The sequence below is a fragment of the Lathyrus oleraceus genome, chromosome 3 (genome assembly GCF_024323335.1).
Source record: "Lathyrus oleraceus cultivar Zhongwan6 chromosome 3, CAAS_Psat_ZW6_1.0, whole genome shotgun sequence".
In the NCBI taxonomy this organism is placed as follows: domain Eukaryota; kingdom Viridiplantae; phylum Streptophyta; class Magnoliopsida; order Fabales; family Fabaceae; genus Lathyrus; species Lathyrus oleraceus.
This window is the reverse complement of record NC_066581.1, coordinates 523,285,231-523,302,346: the sequence shown is the minus strand read 5'-3', so window position 1 is coordinate 523,302,346 and position 17,116 is coordinate 523,285,231. Positions and strand designations below refer to the sequence as shown.

General features: G+C 33.7%; 3 protein-coding genes across 3 annotated transcripts; all 3 read left to right on the top strand.

The window, feature by feature from the left end:
- Positions 1–5,329: 5,329 nt before the first annotated feature.
- LOC127131964 (glutathione S-transferase T3-like) lies at positions 5,330–5,911 on the top strand. The gene has a single exon (XM_051060836.1). It carries the CDS (start codon positions 5,330–5,332, stop codon positions 5,909–5,911), a length of 582 nt encoding a protein of 193 aa, XP_050916793.1.
- Positions 5,912–6,088: 177 nt separating this feature from the next.
- LOC127131963 (uncharacterized) lies at positions 6,089–7,848 on the top strand. The gene is made up of 4 exons (XM_051060835.1): positions 6,089–6,302; positions 6,623–7,165; positions 7,328–7,401; positions 7,507–7,848. Exons 1-4 carry the CDS (start codon positions 6,089–6,091, stop codon positions 7,846–7,848), a joined length of 1,173 nt encoding a protein of 390 aa, XP_050916792.1.
- Positions 7,849–15,718: 7,870 nt separating this feature from the next.
- LOC127131962 (secreted RxLR effector protein 161-like) lies at positions 15,719–16,201 on the top strand. Its single transcript, XM_051060834.1, has one exon. It carries the CDS (start codon positions 15,719–15,721, stop codon positions 16,199–16,201), a length of 483 nt encoding a protein of 160 aa, XP_050916791.1.
- Positions 16,202–17,116: the final 915 nt, after the last annotated feature.

The window sequence follows — 17,116 nt, the reverse complement described above, 5'->3', positions numbered from 1 at the left end:
AACATATTGTCTTTAAATTAATTATAATGACGAGAAACCAGAATGAAGTTCTCGTCGACCATTTTGTACTCGCTAGGTCATAATTTATAATAATAAAAGAAAAGTGTTTTCGTGTGCAAAACAATTAAATTAAAGGCATCACCCAGTTTCCCATGTAAGACACGCGACTTTGACTCTATCATTTGTTCTACCTTTCACGTGTGCGCATTACAATTTCAAAATCTCGTTTGAAATAATCATTTTTACTTCAAAAGTTAATTTTCATAGAAAGTTAATTTAAAATTTTCGTCCGCTTTCACATGTCCAAATCGTATTTTGAACTCACAGACGTCCGTTTTCCCGTGTCTGACTACAAGCTTAAAATAACATTTTGAAAATTAGTAATTTCTAAATTAATTGAAAAAGCGATTTCATTGTGTTTTAAAATTAATTCCTGAATTTTCAACAGACAAATGCAGCTTTTCCTCTTCAAAGGTAAACCAGTATCGTGTTATTTCAGCTTTCGCTGTAACCTTTTATCGTTAAAATCAGAATTTTCAGACTTAAAAATAATTCATGTTTCATTTATAAAGTATATAACATAATAGAGCATCGTCGGTATGAGAATCTACTAAGACATGATAAGAGCAGTAAACAAACAATTATTCTTTATGGCGTGCATATTCATAACAATAAATAAAAATTGCAAATAAAGGGAACCTCGAAATTGCATAAAAATGAAGACTTCAAAATTGCATAAATTTTTTGGCAGGATTGAATTCAAGCAACATCAACAAATACAACTTCAAAAGTGCAGGAAATTAAATGAAGAATGCTTTAAATTTAAGATTGAAATTGTAATATTACTCAATGTGAGAAAATAATTGCTTTTACGTACAAAAGTGATTTCTATGACTTCTACAAAGCTTGGATGTCCAATTTGAGTCTTAAAAAGTCTACTTATAAGCTACCATTCGTAATGGAAGTTGTAAAATAGTGTCTAAGGTAGTGTAAAAAAATTGGGAAGTGGGGAAAACCGCTTACTGAAAATGGGAGAAAAAACTGGATTGCATATGCATGGCGGGAGTCACGCTAGTGACGTTCCTTCCGTTAATCTGGTGACAATCGTCTTCTTGCTGACGGTCTGCCTGTCATCTGGCTAAGGCATTTCTTTGTTTTTTTACTTGGGGGGCGACGAACGTCGTGACAGTAAATGAACCATCATGACAACATAATTCTTGCATTTTCATCTCGCTTTCTCCATTTTTCACCATTTTGTCACGCACAAGCCTCCAACCACTAAGTACCTGAAATGGATACATACTATGATTATAACACTACAAAAATATATAAAATCTACATCAAAATGCATGTGAATTAAATCAAAATATATAATGCGTTTTTTGAGTTATCGACGTGCATTATTGTCAATATTTGATCATTACAACAAGAGTATCACTAGAAATTAATATTATTGTCCAAAGACATTATATTAATCTTACATTATATCTCTTGAAATTAATTATGATATTATTTTAATTTACTTAATGATATTTTTGTGAGTATATTTATGATTTTTCTTTTCATTATTCTTCAGCTAACATTGCTACTATATCTGCTAACCTCAATTTAGATACAGTCCTTAATAGCACAAACTTTAAGGAATGGAAAGAGAAGATTTTGATTGTTCTTGCCTGCATGAATTTTGACCTTGCATTATGGACAGAGAAACCCACTTTCCTAACAAACTCAAGCACATCTGAAGTGAGGAAACATTATGAGAAATAAGATTGCTCTAATTGCATAAGTCTTATGATCATCAAGTGCAACATTCCAGAGGCATTAAGGGGTGTTATGTCAAAAGATATTACAAGTGCCAAAGAGTTCCTTGTCGAAATTGAAAAGCAGATTGCCAAAATCAGTAAGGCATAAACAAGCACACACTTCCAAAACTTGATTTCTATGAAGTATAAAGGAAAAGGAAACATAAGGGAACACATAGTGGATATGTCTAATATTGCATCAAAAACTTAAATATCTAAAGCTCAAGTTATCAGATTATTTACTCATGCATTCATTATAATTCAGTTTGTTCAAAATCAATTACAATTGTTAGAAAGAGAAATGATCTCTGAATGAGCTTATTTCATATTGTATACAAGAGAAAGAGAGAATGATGCTAGAAATGACAGAAAGTGCTCAGTTGGCAAGCACCTATAAGGATAAGGAAAAAAAGAGGAAAACTATGGATGCTAAGAATAAAGTTGCTAATGATCCACTGCATAAGAAGAAAAATAAAGGTGAAAACAATTGCTTCTTTTGTAAAATGATTGGACATGCAAAGAAGGAATGTGCCAAGTATCATGCATGGCATGAAAAGAAAGGCATGTTCCTTACTTTGGTCTGTTTTGAGGTAACTTCAACTTCAGTACCGAGAAACACATGGTGGTTTGATGTTGATGTTACTACTAACATCAGTGTTTCAATGCAGGGTTGCCTGAGTTACCGAAATCCAAATGATGTTGAAAGATGCATTTATGTGAGAGATGGAAAGTAGGTAGAAGTAGAGGCGATATGGCATTTTAGATTGTTATTAAGTACTAGTTATTACTTGGATTCAATGGATACTTTTGTTGTACCTTCTTTTTGGAGAAATTTAGTTTTTGTTTCTTCATTGAAAAAAATTGGTTATCATTGCTCATTTTGAAATAAAAAATTCAGCTTATCTATTAATTCAAATGTTGTTGGATCTAGTGCTCTTATGTCATATGATAACCTATATTTTCTTGATACTTATGCTTCTTATAATGAAACCTTGAATGTGGAATCACGTGGTATTAAGCATAAAATTAAGAATACAAATTTAGGAGCATTATGGCACAAACTTCTAGGTCACATCTCTAAAAGTATAGTTGAGTGACTTGTGTCTGATGGGATCCTAGATTCCATTGACTTCACAAACTTTAATGTTTGTGTTGAGTGCATTAAAGGAAAACAAACCAAAATCAAAAAATTAGATGGATATAGTGATACAAATGTCTTAGAGTATATACATACATACATTTGATTTCCAACACCGTTATGGAATGGCCAACAATATTGTATATCACTCATAGAAGATTACTCAAGATATCCATACTTATTTCTCATACATGAAAAGTCTCAATCATTGGACGTGTTCAAATAATTTAAGACCAAAGTTGAGAATCAATTCAACAAAAGAATCAAGAGTGTTAGATCTGACCGTGGTGGTGAATACTATGGTAGATATGACAGTTCAGGTGAACAACATCCTGGTCCATCTGCCAAGTACCTAAAGGAATTTCGGGTTGTTCCACAGTACAACATGCTAGGTTCACCTAGCATGAATGATGTATCTGAAATACGAAACTAGACTATTAAGGATATGGTAAGAAGCATGATATATCATTCTAGTTAACTATAGTCACTTTGGGGAGAGGCACTACATACTGCGGCTTACATTGTGAATAGAGTACCAACAAAAGAATCTGTTAAAACACCTTATGAGATTTGGAGATGGAAAAATAATAGTCTAAATCACTTCCATATATGAGGAAGTCCACCTGAGGCAAGGCCGTATAGTCTAAATACAAGGAAATTGGATCCCGAACAGTAAGCAACTACTTTATTGGCTATTCTGATCGATCAAGGGGCTATAAGTTTTATGATCCAAAATTAAAGACCATTTTTGAGATGGGAACATCCAGATTTTTTGAGGATATTAAATTTGGAGGAGAAATAAAGTTAGAGACCTTAATTTTGAGGAAGAATTGGTTTCAATTATGATACCAATTCATAAATTTGCTTCTGATGAAGTAAGTATAGGACTTCCTCGAGACATTATTTTTTAAAACCCTATTCAAGATGAAGGTGTTGTTCTAGAAGAACAAATTCAAAATCCTCAAGAACTAGTACTTCAAGAATTAAGGCCTTTGCAACGATCCACTATAGAAAGGAGAAGTCTGTTCGGGATTATTACTTTGTATTTTTCCAATAACATGAGGAAAATGGTGGTATGAGGGAAAATGACACAATTAACTTTAGTCAACCCATGTAAAATCCTAACTCAGAAAAATGGATTGAAGCAATGAAGGAGGAGTATAAGTCCATGAAATACAATAATGTTGGGACTTTGTCCCGTTACTAGAAGGTGTGAAACTCATTGGTTGAAAATGGATATTTAAGACAAAAAGGGATTCCAAAGGCAATGTGGAAATATATAAGGCTCGTCTTGTAGCAAAGGGTTATACTCAAAAGGAAGGAATTGACTTTAAAGAGACTTTCTCTCTAGTTTCATCTAAAGACTCCTTTAGGAAAATCATGGCTCTTGTTGCACATTATGATTTGGAGCTTAATCAAATGGATGTCAAAACATTATTTCTAAATGGTAACATTAAAGAAACAACATATATGGTACAACCATAAAACTTTGTGTCGAAAACTCCAAAGAATATGGTTTGTGTAGCGATAAATTCATGATCATCAAACTATGCTTGATCAACTAACCAAACTAACAAGGGGGTCATGCTAAAAATTAAGTCAAGCTATCTATATCAAGATTAAGACATCATGAAGAAAAAGTCAAAGAAAAAATGAATGAAATTAGTGATAAAATGGTAATCCTAATTATGCATTAATTCTAACCTATTTACTAATTAGAGATATTAATTCTAATTTGACAAATAAACTTAGTTCTAGAATTATCAACCCTAGCTAACTATGTTAAAATTTAATTACCACTTAAAAAATGATTTTGAGGTATATAAAAAAATAATTAATAACATAAATAAATGAATAAAGTTAACTAATGTTAGGGGTGAAAATAAAGGAAGGAGGGTGTGTGAAGAGTGTATGGGTGTTTGGACAAACAGTATAAACCAAAATTAATACAACCCTTGTAGGTTTGTTCTTAGAGTATCTCCACCGGTAGTTTTTCAACCCAGTTTGCCAGAGTGGAACAACAATGAGGGCAGTTTTTTCACGGTTGAATGGTTGGAGTTCGCCAACATGGCAATGCTATTGCTTCAGCATGCAACGGTAACCTTTCTTTTTTTCTATTTTTTAATTTAGAAAGTAGCCGTTCAACGACTACTTTTTTTTTTAACATATTTTTTATTATAAATATAATTTTGGTTTCCAAAATTTTACCAACACAAATTTTTCTCACTTTTATTTTCTCTTCAATTTGAAATTTCTCTCTCACAATTTCATCATTTTATTCCTATACTTTTAATTTTTTTCAACAATTTTTTCTCATTAGCATTTTTTTTACAAAATATTTAACTCAAAATTTCATCTTTTTACTTCAAATTACAATTGTTTAGGTCAAATGGATCCTAATCATTTTCATTATCAACAAGCTTTTTTCAATTACATGCAAAATTATCAAAATCATAATCCTCAAAATTCTCAAATTCCACAGGTGCCAACAAACCCCGCCATATTTCTTCCGTCGCCAAACAATTCAAATATGTATCCTATACCTCAAATGAATTCTAATAGTATGGAATTCTCTACTCAAGTTCCACCATTTTCTACTCAAGTCCCACCATTTTCTACTCAAGTTGGTACTGAAAAAGAAGAAAGGGTTGTCGTTAAAAAAAGATCTCGAGAGCAATTTACAAGGGAAGAGGATATACTACTTATCCAATCATGGCTCAATGTTTCAAAGGATCCAATTATGGGAGTTGATCAAAAGGCTGAGAGTTTTTTGTTAAGAATTGCTGCTAGTTATAACCAATATCGTGGGCAATTGCGGGAAAAGTTAGGGGGACAATTAAAATGTCGATGGCATAGAATAAATGGCATGGTTCAAAAATTTGTTGGATGTTACAAAATTGCTCTTAAAGGAAAGAAAAGTGGGACATCCGAGACCGATGTCATGGCAGATGCACATACTATTTTTGCTTAGGATCAAGGTACAACATTCAATCTTGAGTATGCATGGCGGTTAAAAGATGAAGCTAAATGGCGCATCGTCGAAGAATTGATTGGAAGTTCTGCAAAAATAACAAAGACTTATGCTAGTGGGGCATCATCGGAGAACCCAAATACAACTTCAAGTTATGAGTTTAACTCATCATCACCAATGGAGCGTCCAATGGGACAAAAAGCAGCAAAAAGGAAGGGTAAGGCATCAAAAATTCCAAATGCAACGCAAGATGCAAAGAATAAAAGAGCAATAATAATGGACAGACTTGCGCAAGCTAAGGAGGACGAGCTAGAATTAAGGGTAGTGCAAATGATGATGAAAGACACTTCTACTATGAACGATAATCAACGAGATATTCATGAAAAATATTGTAATAAGATGAAAAAAAATATGGAATGTAGTTAGTATCACTTATGTAAAATGGTCATTAGTACCACTTTAATTTATCAACACCTATGTAAAATGGTCATTAATACCACTTTAATTTAAACTAGCCGTTATTCAAACTACCACTTTAATTTAAACTAGCTGTTATTCAAATTAGTCGTTGTTCAAACTAGCCGTTATTCAAGCTAGCCGTTATTCAAACCATTATATATACTACCACTTATGTCATTGTTCTCTCATTCTCATCTTATTCTTCTCATTTTTCTCTCATTCTTTACTCACTAAATGGATTCAACAATTCAGATAATTACGATCAAGAATTTTGGGAGTTGGTTGAAGAAGAATTTATGGACGACAGTGATGAAGAACAACAACTTCAGAATGAACGTCGATCTGGAAGTTCCTCTAGGCCAAAGAGAAGAACAACGGTAGATCGAGGTCGTGAAGAAGGGCACAATCGATTATTCAATGACTACTTCTCGGAAAACCCAGTATACACAGATGTTCAATTCCGAAGAAGGTTCAGAATGCATAGGCATGTATTTCTTAGAATTGTAGATGCCCTTGGAAATCATGATGAATATTTCCAAATGAGGGTCGATGCAACTGGTAAAATGGGTCTTTCACAATTGCAGAAATGTACATCTGTTATTCGTATGTTGGCGTATGGGTCTCATGCTGACCTTGTAGACGAATATGTTCGAATCGGTGAAAGCACTTCAATTGAGTGCTTAGAAAGATTTGTTAAGGGTGTCAATGTTGTATTTGGCGCTGAGTATTTGAGAAAGCCTAACAACACTGATGTTGAACATCTTTTACAAATGGGAGAGTCACGTGGCTTTCCAGGTAATTTGGGTTCCATCGATTGTATGCATTGGGTATGGAAAAATTGTCGTGTTGCATGGAAAGGACAATTTTGTCGAGGTGATAATGGTAAGCCCACAATCATGCTTGAAGCAGTGGCATCACAAGACTTATGGATTTGGCATGCTTTTTTTGGTATTGCAGGTTCAAACAATGACATTAATGTGCTAAACCAATCCAACGTGTTTAACGATATTTTGGAAGGACGTGCTCCCAATGTGCAATATACAATCAATGGGACACCATATAATATGGGGTATTATTTAGCAGATGGTATATATCCCGAGTGGGCTACATTTGTCGAGACTATTTCAATGCCATAGGGAGAAAAGAAAAAATTATTTGCTCAACATCAAGAATCGGCTAGAAAAGATGTGGAGCGAGCATTTGGAGTGCTTCAATCTCGATTTGCAATTATACGTGGCCCAGCGCGTGCCTGGCACATGGACACTCTCAAGCATACCATATATGCCTGCATCATATTGCACAACATGATTGTGGAAGACGAACGACATACATATGGAGGTAATTTTGATTACTCTTATGATAATGTGGATATCAATAACTCAACAACTGAAACATTTAGCGGTCCTCATCCGAATCTTGCAACAAGACTACAAAGAAGAGCAAGTATTCAAGAAAAACAAGTTCATCGTAAACTTTAAGGAGATCTAGTCGAATATATTTGGGAATGTTTTGGACATGAAGATGATGAAATTTAAGTTTGATTAATTATGTGATGTTATTTATTTTTATTGTTTTTAATTATATATCATGTATTTGAGATTAATTTTAATTATCATTTTAAATTATAAGTTTAATTTAATTTTTTATTTATTTATATCAAATTTAATTTAAAACACTAAAATTATTATTTTAATTAATATAAAATTTAATATGAATAAAATATTAATATATAAAATAAAGTTGTGATATCCGATCTGAGTTCTTTAGAGTTTGTATCATTTGAGTGAAAAAGTAGTTGAGTTGCTTCAAACTGAGATGACTTAATAGATCCCATAAAAAACCCAAAAATGGGTTCACGGTTGGAGATGCTCTTAGGTTACGATAGTCGGATCAACCATTATTTCCAAAGAAAGTCAACAACAACAACAAAGCAGTAGGTACAGGAACTGGAGTGCAACTCTATGATTGCTTAAGCATAACACAGTCCTCATACATACGTGTTCCAATAGTAACAGTTTGCTCCATGTGTTCGGCTTCAACCGTCTTTCTTTCACACCTAATATGTGTTGATTTGTAGTATGTTTATCTCGTGCATGTCACAACAACAACAACCATGAATATCGATACAACAAGTACATTGTTGAACTACTCAACTGATAAACAATGTCGTACTGAAAGAACAAAAATGATGGTCTAAAAATTATTTATGACAACTTTGGTATTACAAGTATCTTCGATGCTTCAAAGGCTTAATGCTGACGTAAATCATTTCTGCCATGAAAGGGTCAGACTCTAAAGTATCATGATGAAAACAATACAAATTTTTGATTGTGTTTGACTCACATTCAGATGCTAGCTTGATCATCCAGATCAAGCTCATGAGTAGGTCTCTTGATAACCATGCCTAGCTTGTGAACATACTGACAATCAAGGGTATTGGATTTTAATTGTTTCAGTTTTGACTCGGTTTTACGGTTTTGATGCTTGTGATTTTTTTTGGTTCAGCATTGTGTTTTGGCTTGTCGTGTTGTTGTTATCACTAAGTTGTTGGTGATGTTAATTGATGATCTGTTTGAATTGGTTAACATGTATGTTGTTTCGTAACTCGCACACCAAGTGTTCGGTGAAATGCTTGAACCGAGTTTATTTTCTTTTTTCTTTAAAATGGAGCTGGGAGTGTTATTTGTTTTGTTGTAATTGTTTCAATGTGGTTAATTGAATTGGTTTTAGGAAATAGCTTACAGTTGAGTTCTTGATTCGAATATGGTTTAATGCGGTTTTTGGCATTGTTGAGCTTGAATCGAAGTTTATGGTTTGAAGGGAATTTGGGTATGGACATGAATTGATTTAGATTTTTTTCAGTTTGTTTAGGATATGAGTAATTTGGCGGCTGTTTTGGATCATGAATAGTTTGTTAATATCAAATTTCATTGATACTCTCTATGGTTCATGATTAAATTAGAATAAGAGAAAAGAAGAAAAGAACACAATTAACACATTCATCACAAGCATGTTCCACCAAATTGTTGATGATAATGTGTGAATTATTGAAACTTGATTGATGATTTGTTAAAATGGATTATGGCTAAGTTTCACCAAATTTAGAACTTCAATATGGAGTTCTAGATGGTGATGAATATGAACTTTGGGGATGGTGAGTGAGTGAAGAAAACAGAGTGAATTTGAGAAAAAATGGTGGAAAAATATATGGTTAAAGGGGTTAATTATGAGTTATGGTAGTTATGTTCAAAATTGTGAGAAATGGGATGTTTATATAGGCTTTGTAAATGAATGAGTACCATTGGATTGTGATCCAAGTAAGAAAATTATCAATGGTCGAAAATTAATTTAACACTGAGTTGCGGATCCCTAATTTAAACCCTTGGATTGATTATTATGAATAGTTATGATTGAATGAAAATTTGATTGAAAATGGAATTGGAATTTTTGTTTGTTTGGTAGGATTTGTGTTAGTTTGGTAGTTAGGATAGTTAAGAATTAATTGTGTAATTGAATGATTGTGGATGCATAGGTAATTAGAGACAAATGATGCTTGATTTTTTCCAAAGTACCAAGTTGGAATATAAGGAAAAAGGTCATTAGTGATTATGCATGAAACTTGGGATTTTTGAATGCTTTTGCCTTTAATTTTTTTACCACTTTTGTCTTGAATTTTTGGTGAATTATTCTATGACTTTAAGTGCTTTTGAGAAGTGATTTTATATTGAAAAGAATCACTTTTAAATAATGGGCATGAATCAATGTTGGAAAGTATTGAAAAACAAGTCTTGAAATCACTATATAGTGCAGAATTTGTCCAAGTTTTCTTGAGTTCTTCATGACTTTTTTATTGTTTTTTGATGACTTACGCTTATGATTCATGGAGACTAACTTGATCCTAATTTTCTTTGTAGCAAAGTAAACATTGTAGTGGAAGGATGGACTTGAAGCAACATTGGAAGGTGAAGAACAAGCTATGGAAGTGAAGCTTGATGGAAGATAAAATCTTTTGCAAATTAACATTTGTAACAAAATCATGACATAAGTCATTTTGATGAATAATGATGAATCCTTTGATAAAATGCTTGTAGAATAGGTTTAGGAAAATTCAAGAGTCAAAATCGAGTCAATTGTCAACAGTTAACCAAAAGTCAACATTTGGCCAAAAAGTCAACTATTTGACCAAAAATCCAATTGTACCAAAAAGATGCATTTTTTTATCCTCTTTCCTTGTAATACATTCTTCTGATTTATATCTCAAGCAATATTCATTGTACCATAAATGAAATCTTTTTTTATTCCAACTTTGTCCTTTTCTTTGAAATCAAACAATCTTCTGAATTAAGTAATAATCATTTCAATCCCCCAGATAACCGTGAATCTCAAATGAAGAGATGATCCGCACCACAAGTAATATGGAAAATAAACCCGAATAATTACCAAATAATATCCGCCTCGAAAACTCACTTAAATTGATTAAATCCATTATTACCGAACATTTAGCTTACTGACGAATTATGCAAAATATGATGAATGAAACCCTAAAACGAATGACCTAATTGGATAACTCGATAACCATGCATGTAGTTATTTAAGCATCACCCAGATGCAAAATTGAAAAACAGTGGGACGAAATTGGGGTATGACACCCATGCAACATTCCAACAGAATGGGTAAGAAATATATTCAAATAATTAATGATGGATAAACAATTAGAGTATATTAAATACAATACAATTCAAACATAATCCATTATGCACCACAACACATGTATTCAAGTTTCACCTACTTCACCATAATACACAATCAATATGCAATGTGACTCTCAACAATATTATAGACTCATATGCATGTGGTACTGATCTCAACACTGGTTCTCATTATGAAATGGGTTCATTCTACCGAACCCATGAGCCCCACACCGAGCTCCAAGACTCAACATCAAGCTTGGGAAAATCACAAGTCCCCTCATCAAGACATGTAGCCCGCCTTTTTCACAAACAATAACAATGTAAGATGCATGAATGAATGAATGCAACATCATAACAATTCAACAACAATTAACGGTATCACATCGAACCGTATAATTCCTGTACAACAACCACAGGGTAGTTTCCACACCAAAAATACGTATCTCAACTCAACATGTTATCATTATAAGTATAACAATTCATCTCATTGTCATGTCAACATTATCACAACAATTGCAACAACACGAACGGTATCACATCGAAGTGCATAATTTCCGTAAACCATCAATCAGATAGTTTCACATCAAAAACATGCATCTCAACTCAACATGTCATCAAAACACGAAAGTCAAATAGTCTGCAGTCATATTAGAAATTTACCACAATAGTTCATCACCAACAAAAACTCAGCGTCTCGCTAAATGGTTCATAAACATCATCATGCAAACCATAATAGTACAGACATAATACTAGTTAAATCATCCCAACTCTCACTACCATTTTGTATTTCAGCGTGTTAGCTTTCCAACACTTTGAATGAGGCGCCATTTGGATATACTGATCAAAACACATTTTGACCGATCTATTGATGTCGGTAACCAATCGATTGTCTGAACCCACTATTTCGTTGATTTTTCACTTCCATACTGGAACCAATCGATTGCATACAAGGCTCAATCGATTGTTCCATGTATTTTACTAAAAAAATCTAGTTTTTACATGAATCAGTCAATTACCTCACTATACCAATCAATTATTCTGCAGTATTTTGCCAAAAATCCAACTAGTGTAATCGATTGTCATCCAGTCCCAATTGATTGTCACTGTACCATTTTCTAAAAAATCCTAGTTTTCAAAACATGTTCATCTTCCTTTCATACCCCAAACCGATCTCAACTTAGATCACTTAAATTCATCAAATTCATAGTACACCATGATCAATACATCAATTTGCACATTAGTTTTCACAAATTTATCAATTTCATCACAATTTCATAGCAACTTATCACCAAATTTTCATCAAAACTCAAGAACACACCATACAACAATCACCTATCATTACAATTTAAATCAATCCATGTAAAAACATAAAGATCAACATGCAAACAGATTTATCATTCAAATGTTCATCAATTCATATCACATATTCATAGATGATCAAACACTATCCGATGTTAAGAAAATCTCTCTATCCTTTCATGATTTATCACCCATAGATGAATAGTTTCCTTCCTTACCTTAGATTTCAGAATTTCCAGCAAAACCAAGGTGAATTGGTGTTCTTCCCCCAAACCTGGCACTCCTCTTCAAGCCTTTTCTCCAAAAACCTTTATATTTCTCGTATTGTTAGAATGAGAGCTATTTCTCTCTAATTTTTTGTTTTTATAAATAATTAATTATCTCTCTCTCTCTCTAATTACATCTTTGGCCCAACTAACTAAGTCTCTTACTCCTTGCTCCCCTTTATTTATATTAATTCACACTTTCCACCTCATTCTTACTAATTAATTCTACCTAACCAACTAATTAGTTCACATAATTCACACAAAACAATTATTTAATTAATTTTGCATTAAATTAAATTAAATAAATAAATAAAATAATTGATAGTTCTAAATCGGGGTGCTACAATTACACCATATATACCTCAGGATAATGGAATAGTTGAGAGGAGGAATCGAAGTATACTAAACATGACTAGGAGCATGTTAAAAGCTAAATATATGCAAAAACGATTTGGGGCTGAAGCAGCTTCGACAATAGTATACATTCTAAATAGATGTCCAACATAGAATGTGGCCGAGAAGACTCCTTATGAGGCTTGGAAAGGTGGGAAGCCGGATGTTTGTCATCTTAGAGTGTTTGGATCAATGTGCTTCAGGCATGTACCTGGAAAATTGAGGAAGAAACTAGATGACCGAATTCAGACTATGGTGTTTATAGGTTATCATTCAACTAGTGCATACAAGCTGTATTCACCAAATAATGATAAACTTGTGATCAATCGATATGTTCTAGTGGATGAAAGAAACTGGTGGGATTGGAGTCAAAGGTCAGTTCGATAAGAGTCAGATACAGTGACAATTGTGTTTGAAGAAGATCAACAAACTGAAGTCGATCCCAACTAATCAAAATGAAGAACCACCTGAGTGAAATGTTAGAAGATTGACTAGAACAAGAACTGAGTCGACAAGGCTAGTTGAATATTAAAGATTTCCAAATCAAGCACTCGGTGTAGATGGTTACTTGATAGAAAAAGTGATGATCATGGATGAAGCAGAACTAATCAATTTGGATCAAGCCATGAACGATTCGAATTGGTTAGCATCCATGAAAGAAGAACTCAAGTCAATCGAGAAGAACAAGACTTGGGAGCTTGTCAAAAAGTCAGTCAAGAAGCCATTTGATATGAAGTGGGTTTACAATCTGAAACGAAGGCCGAATGGAGAAATTTCCAAGTATAAGGCAAGATAAGTGGCGAGAGGTTTTCTGTAAAAATATGGTATTGATTTCCATGAAGTCTACGCACCTGTTGCAAGGCTGAAGACAATTAGAATTGTTGTGTCGACAATAACATACATAGGGTGAAAGATACACCAATTGGATGTAAAATCAACATTTCTGAATGGATCTCTGGAAGAAGAAGTCTATGTCAGTCAACCACCAGGATTCAAAATCAAAGGGTAGGAGTCGAAGGTGTACAGATTGAGGAATGCTCTTTATGGTTCGAAGCAAGCTCAAGGAGCTTGGAATAAGAGAATAGATGGATTCCTTGAAGGAGAAGGGTGATCCAAAACACAACGGAATTTAAAATTTCTCCTTTAATGATCCTTACGAATGGGCATGATCAGTGATAGAATCGTTACCTCTTGTGGCGATCACGAACGTTGAACGATGACAACGCCTCTACTCAGTCCACACGAACGGATTCCTTCAATCTCAGTGCTAGCTGCTACGAATGAAGGCCTTGAGTGTGTGTGTGTGTGAGAGAGAGAAAGAGAGAGAGAGAGAGAGAGAAACGAAATTGCAAGTGTAACAATGCTTCTACACAAGGGTTCTATTTATAGAACCACTTGTGTGGGCTGCAAGCTAAAAAGCCCACTCAAGTGTATATGGCCCATATCTTATAATATGCCAAAATCACTTAAGCGTGTGGTACCTTACCATATTTCGTATTCTACTTAAGCACACCATACCTTACGATGTTCTATAATTCACTTAAGGGAACCGTACATTACGGTATTCCTTAACTACTCTATCTCTCATCAATCCGTCATTTGTGTGTGACCCTATAGGTTTTCGCGGCATTGGCAATTATATTAAATCACGTATTTAACATAATAAACAGTGAGCGGTATCTAGCAACACATCACTGCTACCCAAGACACGAAAATGTCATGTGATCTGACAAATCCTTCTGTGATAATAATTATGTGTATAATTACCCTTTTGCCCTTATGTCTATATTGAACACAAGGCATATACCGTGTCATCCTTGTCTAGTTCAATATTGGGCTCATAGACATTTATCCTGTTACACAGGATGGGAAAATTCCATCTAGGTCACTCATGTCCCTTAGCATGCTTCGTGGAGTACTCATCAACTGTCTTTATGGTCATCTAATTACGGACACTCTACATCTAGGGTCCATAGTGGTTTCAGGTCGAAGGGTGGTATACATCATTATCACCATGAGAATAACTTATGACACTTTGCATAACATTCTATATAGTATTCTCATAGCGGGTCAATCCAGTATAAATATTACTCTTAATATTCATACCTATGTTTAAGACTTGATAACTCTTTATCCATGATCCATGAGATGTGATCATCAGTCTATAAACATAATAGTCTTCATGCTTTAATGTTATCCCATTTCACAATAAAGCTTGACTACGGATACTTTAAGAATAGTGTCCTTATGTTTAATGTGATCTCATGATTAAGTCATACTTGATGCATTAAACAGACTAGCTTTTCTAGGGATTTTATTAAACAAACATAATAAAGAAAAAGCCTTTTATTATTAATAAATAATTCGATACAAGTACCAAAAGTATTGACCTCTAGGGCTTACACCAACATTCCTGATCGAAACAGGTTTCATGAAGTGTGTCTCTGAACATGGAGTGTATTTCAATGATGCAAACAAGGTCAGTCAAATCATCATATGACTTCATGTAGATGATTTGTTTATTACCCGTACAGATGAAGTCGAGATAAGAAAAGTCAAGACGAAGCTGATGCAATAGTTTGAAAATGTCCGATCTAGGGAATTTGTCATATTTCTTAGGGATGAAGTTCAAAGATACGTGAAAAGGAGTGTTCATGCACCAAAAGAAGTATGTCTAAGATATCTTGAAGAGATTCAAGATGGGCAACTGTAATGCAGCTGTTATGCAATTAGAAACTGGAGCAAAGTTGAGGAAGAAAACAAATAATGAGTTTATAAGTGCGACACTGTACAAACAAATCATTGGATCCTTGAGGTATCTTTGCAATACCAAGCCAGTTATTTGTCAAAGTGTCAGATTGTTAAGTAGATTCATGGAGAAACCCCAAGAATGTCATCTCACTGCAGTTAAGAGGGTATTGAGAAACATAAAGAGTACGATTGATCATAGTGTGTTGATGTCAAGGAAGACGAAGACCAACACAGATGCAAAAGTATATGGCTACACTGATTCAGATTTCAGTGGAGATCAAGACGAAAAGAAGAGTATTGCAGGATACATATTCATGATAGAAGGCACTCCAATCTCACAGAGCTCAAGGAAACAAAGCATTGTTGTTTTGTCATCATGTGAAGTTGAGTATGTGGTTGCACATATACAACATGCCAAGCAACATGGATAAAGATGTTACTCGAAGTGCTCAAGATAATGGAACCTATGAAAATGGAGTTGTTTGTCGACAACAAGTCAACTATCGACCCGGTGAACCATCATGTGTATCATGGTCGAAGTAAGCATATAGAGGGAGAATATATCATTTTCTAAGGGATCAATTCAACAAAGGAAAGCTTGAACTTGAGCATTGCAAGATAGAAGTGCAACTAGCTGACATACACACCAAATGCCTTTAAGAAAGTCAAATTTGAGGATTTGAAGAAAAGCATCAGGATGAGGGGTCTTGAGAACATGAATTAGGAAGTGTATTCGAAGTTGTAATTTGATGTTCTGATTGAGAGCTAGCATTCAACTGGGTCGAAGCAGCTAGTCGAAGTTGCAGTAGTCAGTTGTATTCGACAGAGTCGAATACATTATATAGTAGTGTTGAAATGTAATTTTTGATTTTGTATTTTACATTTTAGGCTCGGGTCAGCTTGTATAGTTTAGGCATGGAGTTTAGCTGCCTATATAAAGGGTTTTGTATGATGTAAACATAGAACTTCACTCAATCCTAATTTTCATAATTCAGTTTTCAATTTTCTTTCTTTTCTCTCTTCTTCTTCTCCGTCTTTCATCTTTCTTGAAAACTTTTGTTCCAACAGTTATCAAATGGCAACACATAATTTATCCTCAACTACCTCAAATCCTTAGTATAATCACCTCTCAAATCAAATATTTAACTTCATCTCACAATATTTTATCACAAAATATAAGAGATTAAAGAAAATCAAATACAAATTTAAATTACTTTTAACTGATGCATTACAATATAATGAAAAACTTGAATCTTTAATATAACATTAAACTCCATATTTTTTTTATAAAACTAAATGTTACATAACTTTATATTTTCAACCAACTCTAATACATTTTTCCAAAA

Excerpts from the sequence above, each read along its gene's own strand:
- LOC127131962 (XM_051060834.1), top strand. The coding sequence starts at position 15,719 with ATGGGCAACTGTAATGCAGCTGTTATGCAATTAGAAACTGGAGCAAAG.
- LOC127131963 (XM_051060835.1), top strand. The coding sequence starts at position 6,089 with ATGGAGCGTCCAATGGGACAAAAAGCAGCAAAAAGGAAGGGTAAGGCA. Across the intron at positions 6,303-6,622 it reads AGATATTCATGAAAAATATT|ATAATTACGATCAAGAATTT; the intron begins GTAATAAGATGA and ends TCAACAATTCAG. Across the intron at positions 7,402-7,506 it reads TGGAAGGACGTGCTCCCAAT|GGAGAAAAGAAAAAATTATT; the intron begins GTGCAATATACA and ends TCAATGCCATAG.
- LOC127131964 (XM_051060836.1), top strand. The coding sequence starts at position 5,330 with ATGGATCCTAATCATTTTCATTATCAACAAGCTTTTTTCAATTACATG.